Source organism: Apostichopus japonicus, chromosome 21, assembly GCF_037975245.1.
Source record: "Apostichopus japonicus isolate 1M-3 chromosome 21, ASM3797524v1, whole genome shotgun sequence".
In the NCBI taxonomy this organism is placed as follows: domain Eukaryota; kingdom Metazoa; phylum Echinodermata; class Holothuroidea; order Aspidochirotida; family Stichopodidae; genus Apostichopus; species Apostichopus japonicus.
Genome location: NC_092581.1, coordinates 19383237 through 19398153, shown reverse-complemented (window position 1 = coordinate 19398153; position 14917 = coordinate 19383237). Strand labels below are relative to the sequence as shown.

Sequence of the window (14917 nt, the reverse complement as noted above, 5' to 3'; positions counted from 1 at the left end):
TATTTATACCAAATATTTATACCAAAACCAAGACAGATAGATCACTGTTTTGTTTTGGTTCTCTTATTTGTTTTTTTTTTTTGCATTTAAAACATTTGATAGCAATGGGCCATGTTTTAATTACTTTATGTGGCATAGATATATAATACAGGGATAGGTATAGTGTAGGAATGAATGTACAGTGTGATGAGTGATAAGTGTATTAAAGTTGTGTGAGTATTCTACGTGTAGATATAACCATTAATTATTAAAATTAAATGAGATGCTATACACATAGTTAACTTGTGTCAGATGCTATATATATATATTTATTTATACTATGACTGAACTTCAGACCTGTGGCTATACTGGTTAAACATTCAATCTCTTCACATCAGGTGACTCGCCATGCACATGTGTGTATGCATGTACTGTGATGTATATACCGTGCATTTGCTTGCACATGTGGAGTTTATAATTCACCTGAATTCACTATATGCCTAATGCATCATCAATCAATGACCGTATTTTTGTGCTGGTTGCAGAGAGAAAGGAAAATTTGTTTTTACTGTGTGCAGTAATGTAGTGGACAAACATACACGCTTCTACTGAGGTTGTACAGTACTAATGTGTCTAGCATGCAATGCATTGGGGAGTAAATTTTGATTATTAACGACCAAGGATTGGATAGAACTATAGAAATCAGGTATGTTTAAATTTGAATTTGTGTAGATCCAACTGAACATGTGTACATAACATTTTATATCTCTATGTAATGTTTGACATTACTGGTCATTTATCCTATCAATACTTTGTATTGTTTGTACTACTTATTGTTCTATAGTGTAACATTCTGGTCAATACATCCATTGTTCCCCAGTGACCTCTGACTATTATGTCAATGTTCACTTGCTTCCTTGTACAGTGATCTACCATTACGAAGTCTTGGAGCCCTGTTAATGTACACCACTCTATGGTATATATCCCATACAATCTACATGTAGAGCCTGTATCTTTTCTCCTCACTTTCATAGAAATCATCTCAGCTCATATTTGTTAAATAGATAATGTCAGTTAGAGAAGAAGTTTTAAGTTGAAAATGTAAAGTGGTAACTGCAGTGCTATGCAAACATTATTTACGTATTTATTTATTTGCTATGTTAATATTCCCATTCTGTACTCAAATTGCTATTTTTTCATCTCTTCATAACCCCAGCTATTTCTGGGGGAGGGGGGGGTGGGGGGAGGGATTGAATAAGGATGGAAGGCACTTGCTTGCAAATTTGATTCTTGCGACAGATATACTGTAGCCTTCCTACTAGATTGTCAGATTCACCAGGTTCAGTCATTAATAAATTTAATAGTGTCAGAGGATGATATCCAATTAACTAATTAAGTTTCAAATCCAGACTTCCTTGCCTTTAACTCAAATTCAGATAACTTACAGTACATGTGTGTGATGCAAGGAGACAAATTAAGATTACCACTTAACATTTTCACTCTCCTTGGTGTATATATGTATACACTCTATAAGGCAATAAATGGTACTCAGGCTATAATTTACTTGGAATTCATCAAATAGTTTTCAGGGTTTTATCAGTCTCTAAGAGCCTCTGAAGAAGATCATACTGAGATCAATACATCAGACCCTCTAGATTTTAAAGATGTGTATTATTCTTTAGTTCTTGGTAATTAATTTGGGTTTGACCTTCTACATGTACCATTTGTTATTCGTTCATGATTTAATGAGCTTCTCTGTTGTCCTCAAATTTTCTAGAAAAAGTAAAAGAAAAGAAATGGTCATTGTTGTTTAAATAATTTCAAAGGTACTATAAAGTTCTTTGATCCTCAGCATCCTCTTCTGTACCTGAAGTAATTGATAATTCTAAGGGTCATAACCTCCAGAAAAGGCCATAATTTTGATACGTTTTGAGCAATTTTTAGTACGTTAAACTTGAATGCTGTACTGATGATCCTTTCAAGTGAATGTACTCATATCCAGAGTAAATGATCCAAGTAAAATTTCTTTTAATTTTCATGTTGCAAATGCAACACAGATTGTGAAATGAATCTTTTATCACTGCAGAAAAATATTGTGTTTTCCTCCAAAATACACTCATTTACCATTTTACAATATATATTTTAACATACAGTTAGTGATTAGAGCTTCTGTTTCTTTAAGTTGAGCATGAGCCTATGAGGCAAATTGGTAATTTGGTCAACCGGTATTAATTAGCATAAAAGAAGGACAGGGACAGGTGTTCAAACACTGCAAAAAATCAGACAATCAAACAATAACATGCAAATAATATAGTTCATTCAAACATATCAGTTTTATGTGCACAGCACATTAAAACATTCAATTTATCAATAGTGAGCAAACAGCTTAAATAATCCTCTGTTAGTTTTTTTGGCCTCAAACAGTAGAAACTGAACATGCATTGTAGCTACTGCATCAGTATGAACTGCGTCTCATGTGCAGTACTAACCTAATTCTCCCTAAATCAGAGACCAATAATGAGTCAAAAATTTGAGAGCGTGCAGGCCAATTGGCTAAGGCGTCGGACTCATGATCCAAGGATTGCTGGTTCGATTCATGCCTAGTTCATTACGTTGTGTCCTTGGGCAAGATGCTTTATCTCACTTGCCACTCTCCACCCAGGGGTGAAATGGTTACCTGTGAGGTAACTTGTCATTGGGCGCAGTATATAAATGCTGCCCACTGGAGGGATTGTCTCTGGGACAGGTTATCATTGACCAGGGTAATATAACGTCTGTAAAGCGCTTTGAGACCTATCGCTGGTGTAAAGCGCTATATAAAACCAAATATTATTATTATATTTATATATATAATACAAATATTACTACTGTAGTACCATCAACACTATGCTTGTGATGAAGCTGTCGATAAATATTAATTTATCCATTTGCTCAATTCTTGGAATTAAAATTTAAGAGTGAAAAAAAGACAAAAAAAACTCCCATTATTATACTAAATAATTATTGATTTGAAAGTAGCCAAGGACAGTTCATTTGTTTGTGTGTACAGTACATGCTTACAGCTGTACCGTATGTGTTGTATACCGTAGAGCTGCGATATTAATGTCCCCCGAGCGAGGCTACCTACCGCTCAGACAATTTTAGTTTTCTGTTTTGTTAATTAGCAAGGACCATTAGACTGATCAAGATATGTTATCACTTATCGCTTAAGGATAATTAACAAGTATATATTTTGATACTACTGAAGGTGCCATTCATTATACATAGATAACATACAACAGAAGGTACAGCATATGAGTCATATATGCTTAGTGTTATCATGTATAGAGTACTGCGTGTGTCTGTTCATTACAATAAGCTTTTTTTTCAATTTTTGTAATTTTTACTTACTGCCATTCATTTCACACAGTAGGTACTGTAAAATACTTAACAGAAGGTATACAATGACAAGCTAAATGCGATGTTAGTGTGTGTTCTTGTTCATGATATTTCACACTTATGTACAGTAGTTCCTTCTTTCTGTGTGGTTTTCATATTTTTTACTAAGAGTCATTCATCACATAGATATATACAGACTTAATACTTAGAAGGTATATCATGATTCAATTCCTTCCCTGCTTACCTGTTACCTCACAACCTCAGCACTACAGTATCTCTCTTCAGTGCCTATTAGGTGTTACAGTATAGTAACTTGGATGTGTGTGTGTGTGTGTTTGTATCTACTCAATAGAATATAAATTTAAAGTAGATTGTTCTAAAGGTATGTTGTTCATATTTTTCGAGGTTGGTTGAGTCATTACTGTATGTGCAGTTTTGCAGGACTGGAGATAAGGGTGCATAGACTTCAAGTTACAGTCCTTCAAAGCAAGGCAATGTGAACTTCAGGTTGTGATTCATTGCCTCTTGTGAACATCACCACAATTTGTTTTGTTTTGCAATTTGCAGAATTGCTTACTTAATAAATTTAATAAATTTGTATCACATGGTTTAGTTGTTATGATCTGAAATAGGTTTAATTCATATTGTACTGTACAAATGTTTATAGTAGCATTTGTGAGCTGGAGGTGGGGAAGGTGGAGGGGAGAAAGTTTGATTTGTCCTGAGGAAAGTATAATATTGACCATCAGTTTCTTATGTTACAAAAGGGATAATGATGTGAAATGGAAATTGTCTACAAAGATGTCTTCTCTTTGTCATTTGAGAAGAGGAAAAGTAACCGTCTCTTTTTAACGTCTTCTCCCGTTGATGCAACCTATGCTGGTATGGAATAGCAATTGTCCATGACCTGTATCATGTAACTCATGAGTACTAAACATCTCGTTTACTTTTATTATCTTTACAGAAAACAGCGACAATGTTCAAACACCCGACGATCCTAAACGTAACTCAGAATCCGATGGTTCAAAGTCAGACGCATCTCAGGATACGGTAGCAGAAAAACCAGGTACGTGACCTAGGTCATAGCTGAAGGTCAAACATGCTTACAATATGTAACTCTTACGTGACCTATGGTATAGCTGAAGGTCAAATATGCTTAGAGTATGTAACTCGTACGTGACCTAGGTCATAGCTGAAGGTCAAACATACTTAGATATGTAACTGGTGCGTGACCAAGGGTATAGCTGAAGGTCAAACATGCTAAGAATATGTGACAAGTACGTGACCTATGGTATAGCTGAAGGTCAAACATGCTTAGAATATGCAACTTGTACGTGACCTATGGTATAGCTGAAGGTATCCCTCTACCATTGGGGTAGGGTGGGCACCCCCACGGCTGGGCATTGAAGGAGGGTCTGGACGGCTGAGCACCCGGTGTCGAGTCCAGTCCTGTCTCCTCACAACCTTAGCACCTCATTCTACTACCTTGCACAAACTTCATTCCCAGAACGGGTTGCCATGTCGACCGATGTCTACTAGTAGCTCCTCTAGCTTTCTTTGGGCTTTGAACACCTGGGATGAAGAGGAGCCCTGTTTCGCCTTCAACTTCTCCTCTCCCTCCTGGGGAATTGTTGGGCAATTGATCAATGCTCTCCAGGTGTCGTCAGGAACTCTGACCAACCTATCTGCTCTGGCTGGGAAAGCCATCCACTTTCTTTTGTCCACAATGGCTTACAATCTGTTGTAGCATGCAGCATCGATCGACATGGTAGTTTTCGTGGCCGAGGACTGCTATGCTTCATTTGAAGTCCAGAGCTTAGACGGTCCGTTGGCCTTGGCGCAGGTGGAGGGTTTAAGCCCAGTCTCTCCGAGAAAATCTCGATGACCTTAGATATACGGGGTCTGCGGGCAGGTTGATTCAGTTTGCGTCCACCTCCTGGCTATCCTCTTCCTCCTCCTCTGTATGGGAGTCATATTCCCCTAAGCAGGAAGCTCTGTCCCCAGCTTCTGACCATGTCTCTAGGGCGAGCAGTTCCAGGGTATCCCTTGAATTCAGATGGGTGGGTTTTAGGGATGGCTGGTACTTGGCTTCATTCCTGCTCCGGAGGTGTTTCCGACCAGACCGGTGGTTGTAGTGCATCCATCGTGCTGGTCCCAGTGGGGTTCTGTGAGGCAGCCATCTGATCGACTAATGGCTGGAACATTGCAGATATCTGTGAGAGCAGCCACTCTCGGTCCGCTGGAGGTTGTTGGAAGCGTTGCTCTCATTGTGTGTCTCTACTCCTGGTTGGTTTGTAGCTGTCACCCTGTCTGTAACCCTCACCCTCTGTAACCCTCAGGACTCATCCTGGACTGGTGACAAATTCCTCAGACGCGGAGATCTAAGGCATAGCTGAATGTAAAACATGCTTTGAATATGTAACAGAAAAGCGCAGGTTTGTGACCTACAGCAGCAGGTCATAGCTGAAGGGAAATTATGCTTTGATTATCTAGCAGAAAAGACAGGTTTGTCAAGTCATATCGGAAGGTAATACATGCTGTGAATGTGTAACAAACACAAACAATAAAACAGGTATGTTACAATTGGACTTATCCTACGAAGTAGAATGACAGCCTGGTAATGTTAAAGGATTACCAAGACCAGACATACTTTGAGCTATTTATTGAATTTTAGAGATTGACCATGCTGAGAAAGGTGGTAACGCAGAGACAAGTTTAGTGAATTAATGCATGGTAGTAAAACATGCATGTACCACATGATGGTAGAAAAAAAATCAAGCATAGAGGTGTGTCATTGAAAATTTTTGTATATCTTTCTTCTGTTTTATTTTCAGAAGATACTCAAACAGAAGAGGACAAAAACGGCCCCAAAGATCCCCCTAGTGACTCCTCAAGAGAAAAAAGTAAATCTGAATCGTCAACATCGTCAGACGGTAGCGGCAAGAAGAAAGACTCCAAACATCAACGTCGACCAGGTATGTCTGTCACCATGGTTACCGTGAACTATGAGAAATTAAACACTCCCACTTCAAGGATAAAAATCAAACTTTCTCGTCCCTCAATCCATCACTATCTTAGTCACTGGTTTTACTTATTTGGAATGCAAAATGCATTAATTCCACAATTTTGACAAAATATTTAGGAGTTCTTCTCATGTTAACTTGTAGAAGATCGAACAAGTAAGCAACAGTACTATGAAGCTCCTTCTCCACAGGAGACAATATGAAGGAGCAAATTTTATCTAGATAGCTTGCAATTTTGTTAGATAATCCTCAATGATTTTTCCACAGGGTAAACCAATAAAAAAGATGTTACCACCTTGAAATATTTTGCTGTACGTGGTATTATTAACTATTAAAAAACCACATTAATGGACCAAAATATCTGAATGCCTTTGATGACCGTGACATCGTGTTTCAAAATTTCATGGATACGACTGGATGATTACAGGGGAAAATAAATAAAAAAGATTTGGGGAAATAATTTGTATAAATCTGTCGTTAATGTCATTCTAAAGTTGACAATTCTACACGGCAGCATGTCTTGTCTTTAGCTCTTTGGGAATGTTCATGTCCGCAGTGTTGTTACCTGAGCTGTTAAGTTTAAAGGTGGACCAATTGCACGAGACTTTGTAAACATGTTCATTATACAAATGTTTGGCAATAAAACCCCCAAAACCATCCACCATTTCAGTTACGTTAATGTCAACCAAGCATCACAGCAAACAAAAGTCAAAACAAGGACGAGCAAGTTTTGTCTTTATTTCAATGGTATTGATAAATTGCTTTTGAACCTAACGAGCATCTTTCAAATGATGTTAAAATGTAGCTGTGAGTATCCACAAGTGTGACTATGTAACCCAGAAGTTTTTCCACATCTCATAAAAAAGTTCAAGGTCTAGCGTCAAGCAAAGTGGAGTGACAGGCAAGTTTACCTATCACCTCCACTTGTAGGTTTGTTCCAAATCTGTCAGGTTATTTTACTCTTTATTTCTTTCTTCTATTTATTTATTTCCTTGTTTTATTTGTGGTATGGTTTCTGGTGGAAGAATAACTTATACCTTTCAAGAAAAAAATAATAATCGCTTCCATGAAATCATACATTTTAAGGTTTATATATGTATATTCTGCCTTCAATATTAGTGCCTCAATTTATTGTGAACCTAAAAGTTTCTTAGCAGTTTATTATTTTGGATTACATTCTTTTCCACATCCTTTTCTCCTTACCTAATAACTACATATCATTCAAGTACAGTAGATGGCATTGTGCTTTTTCAATTTGTTGTCATGCATTTTTGATTATATTTTTCTCTTGAAAGTGTGAGTTTTTTTTTTTGGCAAGCATTAGCATCTCACCATTTCCCATTTAATACTGCAGTACATTATAGGCTCACACAAAAGTTTTGGTGAACAGTCGGTGAATGGCTTCACATAACTATACTCGTTTTTATCTACAAGGGGTGCTGGTATGGGGGTTCATGCACCTAAGCATTCTTTTCGCTCCGCAGTTCTCGACGCATCCAAGAAGCGGGCAGCTTTAGACGAGAAGGAACAGAAGGAGAAAAAATTCAGAGAACAGCAGTTGGTGGACCGACAGAGAAAGATAAACCAACAGAAAGACAAAGGTAAACAGAGGAGAGAGGCAGTGGAAGAAAGGCAAAGACAACAGGCTGAACTCAATAAGGTAAGGAAAGGGGCTGGTCAGGGAGACAACACCCTCACTGACACACACCCCTTACTGATAAATGCTGGTCAGGGGACAACACCCTCACCCACACACACCCTTTATTAATAAACAATTGCCAGGCTGAAATCAATAAGGTACGGAAAGGGGCTGGTCTTGGGGCAACACCCTCACCCACACACACCCCTTACTAACAAATGCTGGTCAGGGGACAACACCCTCACCCACACACCCTTTATTAATAGACAATTGTCAGGCTCAAAATCAATAAGGTGAGGATAGGGCTGGTCAGGGGGATGACACCCTTACAAACACACCCCTTATTAATAAACAATTGCCACCTAACTGGGAAAGACAACAATCTTAAATTGATAAGGTTAGGAAAGGCTGGTCAATAAGGAAATCAATAAGGTAAGGAAAGGGCTGGTCAGGGGGACAACACCCTCACCGACACACACACCCTTTATTAATAAAATAATTGTCAGGCTGAAATCAATAAGGTAAGGAAAGGGCTGGTCAGGGGACAACACCCTTACCCACACACCCCTTACTAATAAACAATTGCCACCTAATCGGGAAAGACGTTACCATGACCTCTTTACAAATATGATCTCTGCTTGTCCTTCCCCACCTACTTGCCCCCATCCCTCCCCCCCCAAAAAAAAGCATTAAATTGTATGAAAAGTATATTGATCAGGCTCACTTAAATGTAAACTGTACTGTGTGGGGCTGTATGGATGTGGAAAATATTGTATATAAAAATTCAAACAATGAATACACATAATCATAAATGTTTTTAACCTTTATACTAAAAGTAGGTCCTTGTTGAGCATAAAATAATTTTCTTTCAGTTCGCCGCATAACCAAAGTTTATTTTTGTCGCAGCTCCATTAGGCAGAGTAATACATAAAGTGGTAAATATTTATTGACTTGCTGTATTAGCAACTCTAGCTTTTGCATTTATAAATGCTCAATTTCCTTTTTGGCAGCCAAATGGCTTTTTGGCCAGGAATTGGGCTGCAAGAAAAGGGCAATAATCCCTCCAGGCAGAAACAATTAACGATAGTTCTATGACCAGCCGAGTGGTGGTGGCACAGTACTTTTTTCTTCTTAATACACACTAGGGTTGGGCGATATATCGAAAATTATTATTATCGCGATAATTTTTTTTCAAGACGATATTTTTTGAGGATTGGACAAATGACGATAATTTCTTGTGAAAGAAATTTGAAATAAATGTAGAAAAAAAATCTCCATTTTATGTTTAAATGTTATTCTAGCATTCCATGGTTAAGAAAGTTGAAAAGAAATAAAGTTTATCAACTTCATTTACTGACTTTTGCACTTCGTAAAAAACCCGTCCTTTACAACATTGACTGTATTGAGAACAAAACTCTGAAAATCATTAGAGAAATTACCAATTGTGTACGAAAAGTAAGTTGGTACACCTTTCTAATTTTACGAAAGATCGAGCAAAATACTTTCGAAAAATTCACGCGAAAGTGGCATATCGTGCTAAATGCAACAAGTGTCATGTAAACAAGGCTCTACTACACCCATTTATGAATAAACCAGAAGACCACATCTGGTGTAAAGCGGGGGGGAAAAGAAAGTATTTTCTAGAATTTCCCCAAAAAATAATAATAATAATATCCTACCATAGTTAAGTGTATAGTAAATAGCCTAACCACTTCGTCGGTTATGGATCTCACGTAACTGCAAAAACACAACTAATTGTATTTTGCGAAGTTGACGATTTCTACAAGGACATGGAAACAATATTTAGCATTAAGTTAATCACGCCTGGTGGCCTAAAACATGGAATTACAGGGTTTAATTTCATAAAGATGGCCATACTGTAGCTATTGGGGCCTTGATATCGTGCTATGTCTGTATGGTATAGACTGTGCCTCGTGTATCATGGGGAATAGATTGTTTTGTTCATGCGGAGGAGTCGGTTGCCTTGAGGTGTGTTTTACTTACCTTAATGTTACGGGGATATTTACCTACTTTCCTTTAACGTCTAAGATAATATTTCGCATAACTTTACCGATCCTTTACTGACTGACCTAATTAATTCTAGAGTGGAGCCAAAATAGTTTACTCCATGAAAAGTTTTTTGGAACCGTGCCAAAAATGTTAACAAACAGGTGTTAGACAGGGGGGTTGTAACTTGTTTGGTAAGGTACCTGGGAAAATTGGAAGCACATGTAGCCTACCGTGATATTTAAGTACGGTTAAACCCTGCAGTTGTAAACTGATTGTTAGGCAGTCTAGAAACGGGGCTTTGCCGAACGTAGTTTGTTTCATAATATCGACAGTTTTGTAAGTTAAACTTTATAAAGATTGTAAGACAGATTAATTCTCTTTTCATTTTATCACATTATATAGCTACTCTAACTTGTCATTTTAAAACTTTCATCAGTTTCGTGACAATTTAAATTCATAAAGTTTGTCAGTATTTTGAATCCTCAATTGCGAATTTTTTATCGCCAGACACGCAAAAATACTTAACTTTTCTGGGGTCCTTCGCCCCCTGGACCCCCACAAGGGGTTCCACCCCTTGACCCCAACGGGGCTCTAAGGCGGGCCCCTGAACCCCACGCCATTATGCTCGGTGTGTTTGCTGCGCGAAAACACCGGTGGGAAAAAGGCAATTGTTTCTAGTGTGTTCGCGAACACACTAAAAACAACAAGAAAAAATTATCGTAATTATCGAAATATCGCGATAATTTTTTAACTATTTATCGTGACATTAAAAAGCAAATATCGCCCAACCCTAATACACACAGTAGTCAGTCATGGAATGACATTGAAAGTCAAGTGTTTCCCAAGGACAACTCTGTCAATTTTGAGATATCTCAAACGGAGTAATGTGAATTCTGATAAATGACGGTGATATCACATTTGCAAGAATGAATGCAGTTTTGACTACATCTCTTTATAAACTTCTTTCTTTTTTTTTCTTTCTTGGTTTTTGCTGATAAACAGGTTCGAAACGAAGCAATATTGAAAAGAGCAACAGATAAAGAGAGCAATATACGTGACAAACGTCGCTCTTGGAGTGCTGCCAGAGATTCTCCTTCGCCCAGTCAAGCACCACCACGTTCTGTGATTCCTCGAGGCCGCAGTACTGACAGGGGTGCAATGAATCGCCCCTCATCTGCAGGTGGGGGCAGTCTAACTGCCAGTCGTAGGCTCTCGTCATCTACCACGAACCTCGAGAGGCGGGTGAAACTGATTCGGCTGGGCCCTTTCGAAGAAGATTGGTTCGAGTGTCACGTGACTACCGTCTCGGCTCCGAAACGACGCAGCTCCTCCCCAGGCAAAGAAGAAACAGTTTCTACTTCAGCTCCTCATCATCACTTATCGACCCCTAACCTTGCATGTAAGCCCTATCCTTCTTCCCCTCCTACTAATTTCTTAGTAGAACCTACACTTTTAGTGCAGCATAGAGAAAATAGCTCATTTTCTGTAAAATCACAATTTATCCCTTTTTGTACTGCTGTTGTAGTTTACAGCCATAATCTGTCAGACTGTCTATCACTCTCTCTCTCTATGTGTGTGTGTGCATACTGTGTGTATTTCCTCTTTGAGGTCATTTTTCGAAGTGTCAATGGTTGAAGTTTATCACACCGTACGACATTGAATTGAATAAACTGTTTACTGTTGCCTACCACATAAGCTATATGGGAAGTAGGAACCTAAGCCTACTAAATTCAACTTTGTGTTTATGCTCAAGGTTAATTGCAAGGCTGCATTTAAGTTTTTTTATTAGCTCATATTTAAAGTGGCTAGATAAAGTTACCCCCCCCCCCCGCTACAATTGCTAGATATGCTTAATAATGTTTCAAACTTTAGAAAAGCATTCAATTCAAACTTAAATTGGAACATCAATTTGCATGGGACATCCATAGACTTTTTGAGAACGTTTGAAATGGCAATGTTGTAGAAAGTCACAGACCCTGAGCTAGACAAGTTATTCATTGAATTTATACGCCATGATACTAAAATCCAACACGAGTGGATTTCCAAAATGTTTTGGAGATATTGTCCCTTGTCATCCCCATGAATGATTTGGTACCCTCTTTTAATCAATCAAAACAAATCCAGATCCTGTGGAAGGGGGAAGGGGTGGGAGAGGACAAGGATGGAGAGGAGACATATGGGAGGTGAGGGAGGGTGGGTAGGAGAGAGAAATAAAAGGGGTAGAGTGATAGGAGAGGAACCTTGCAAGTAAACATGATTGTAGGATCATGATTTTTATTGTCACTGGGTAAAGAGATTGAAATGACGGGTTGGAGATGGATGGGTTGGGGAGGGAAGGCTGTATATATTCAAAGATATAAAAGATGCATTTATTGAGCATGTGCATGATGTTTCTCTTGAGACTTTGGTCATGTTGTAGTGGATGCTGTGGATATTCTTTACAAAGTGAGGATCTTTTTCATCCATCTGATGTGAGCATGGTTTGTAGAATGACTAGTTACTTCATGCCCCTACTACTTTTATAGAATTTTCTGTAACTAAATATCCTCCCTTACCCCACCAATAAAAAATCTTGAAGCTGGCCAATCAGTGGTTAATGTTCAAAAATCTCCGGCCAGAAAATAAACAGTGAGGGTTATCGTGGAGGGAAGGGTAGAGGGTGATACCTTGTCTGAGTAAGCTTTCATATATACCATTACTTTGTATAGCCAATTTACCCACTTATGACACCCTCCCCCCTCCCCCAATCAAAAGCAAAACAAAAACTTGTTGAGAATAATTTTTAATCTAGCATTAAAGTAAGAAACAATGGTTATTTTAAAAATAGCCTTCGCCTTAAATTTGAGTCCGGTATTGGGTACAGTCAGTTGAGGCCAACAGGCGGGGGATGGGGGGGGGGGTTGGGAGTGGAGGGCATGTGCCATTTAAAATAAAAAAACAATCAGCAATGTCGAAAGAATATTGGTGTACTTATTTGTAAGCATTTAGACCGTCAAGGATTGTTTACTTTATCACATCACATATTTATTAGGTCAAAGTTCATCCTTTGTAAGTTACAGATTATTTTCATACCAAATGAGAAATACGACCAGTTCTGATATTTCTCTGACGGGGATTCTGCGAAGATATAAATTCACCTCTTCCTCCTTACATCCATAAACTTCCTGTGTCTTGGACTTGTTTGATCTTTGGAGAGCTTCGCAGTTGGTTTCCCCTCTATTAGGTGAAAATACTTTTCCCAGGGGGCTTTTGCCAGAGCAATTAAATTTTGCAATTTCCTCTGACTTTCCTTACTGAGACATTCTGCCTCAAAGATTCCTTGGCAAACTGGGGTTTGTTTTCACAGTTTTGATGGAAATCGATATCATTTGTTTACTCCAGAGCCAAAGTTGGCCAATTAATGTGAGTCTGACATAAAAGGGACATATTTCAAACAGACAGGTTTTACCTGGGTCTGACATTTAAAGCAGTATTCAGCAGTCATTTATATCTTTATATTAAAGAGGTTTGTTCTTTGTACATCGGCAATACCTAGTTTCATGCACAATATAGCTTCAACCAGCCTCCTCTTTAAAATCGTGGAACCAACCTTGTCTACCAAAGTATTATTTAAACTACATTCATGCTTAAACTGTCTCTGATCACATCCACTTCATTGTTATTGAGTTAAATGAACATGGTTCCATATTCGCACCAGGTTAAACCCCATTAAGTTCCATTGCCAAACGTTATTCCACCTCCCAGTTTGAAATGTTCATTATTTGTGTTCAAATTTTGCATTTAGCTGGTTATTTACCCTCTTAACTTTATTGACAAGAGCAAGTGTCATCCTGATTCTTATATGCAAGATTGGCTAGGCTAGATACGTCTGCTACCAAAGTGTGGTAGGTCTAGCTACCCATTACTGTTTAGTTCAAAAGTAGACAATTGTTCACTTTATATCTTAGTGGTATCCTGTAGCAACCAAAACAATCATACATTTGTTTCTGGGGAGTAAACATAACCTTTTGCTAAACATTGCAACCAGCTTCTTTTAAGTAAATAGTCCAATGTTTGGTTAATATGGGACCAAATTTCCTTCCTAGCTGAATATTTGTAGATGAAATAGGGCCTTGAAACCCCATTAGTAACATTTGTTTCATTAGAGATGATCAACTGTGGACTATGTTGTTAAATGTCTGTCAACAAGTTTCGGATAGAATGAGTGAATGACTGTAACGAATGCATAGTAGTTAAACCTGAAGTATCAATTAGCATGACAATGCCATCCCTTTAAAAATTGTTGTTAGCTGTACCGTGCTTGTCAATTAGATCATAAATTATTAACTGCTGTTTCACCCCACCATTTCTGATGGAACTTATCTTCCACTGAAGAGAAGATTGACTCATAAGATGAAGGTCTACTTCTGGATCTTGAACCTCAAAGTTATGTGTCTGAGATGCTGTACTATTTCAATGGTTCTAAACTAATTGTTTCACAAGAAAGAGTCATAATTTTATAGTATTAAACAATTTTGATGGGGTGTGTTTGTTCAGATTTTTAAAGAGCTTGTCACAGCATGAGAATTTGTATATTTATTTCATCTTATGCAATGGTTGACTCATTATACGACGCAGTGCCTGCATTTAATATATCAGTTAATGTTCATGCTTCGTGCCACACTAGTCATAACCAAGCACTCAACAGCCACTTAGACTAGACCAGACATTACATTTGAGGATTCTTATGAGTGAGAGTTTATTGCCAACTAATCTCTCCAAGAATGATAATAACAACAGCCATCAAAGCTTTTCTGTAGCAGCTTTTCTTGTTAAATTTTACAATACTACTTTACATGAGGAAAACAATTTTCCCCCAACGTTCCTGTGTACTTGATTTTCCCCTAGT

At 38.1% G+C, this 14917-nt stretch overlaps 1 protein-coding gene across 6 annotated transcripts in view; it reads left to right on the top strand.

Moving 5' to 3' along the window:
• LOC139962401 (uncharacterized) overlaps window positions 1-14917 on the top strand; it is a 71170-nt gene that overhangs the window by 37631 nt on the left and 18622 nt on the right. For 2 of the 6 annotated variants that reach the window (XM_071962313.1, XM_071962311.1), the window contains exons 3-6: window positions 4322-4423; window positions 6192-6332; window positions 7865-8040; window positions 11032-11428. In XM_071962313.1, the coding sequence (XP_071818414.1) occupies window positions 4322-4423; window positions 6192-6332; window positions 7865-8040; window positions 11032-11428 (816 nt within the window). The remainder of the gene's footprint in view (window positions 1-4321; window positions 4424-6191; window positions 6333-7864; window positions 8041-11031; window positions 11429-14917) is intronic. The other 4 variants (XM_071962316.1, XM_071962315.1, XM_071962312.1 and 1 more) reach the window with 3 other exon arrangements.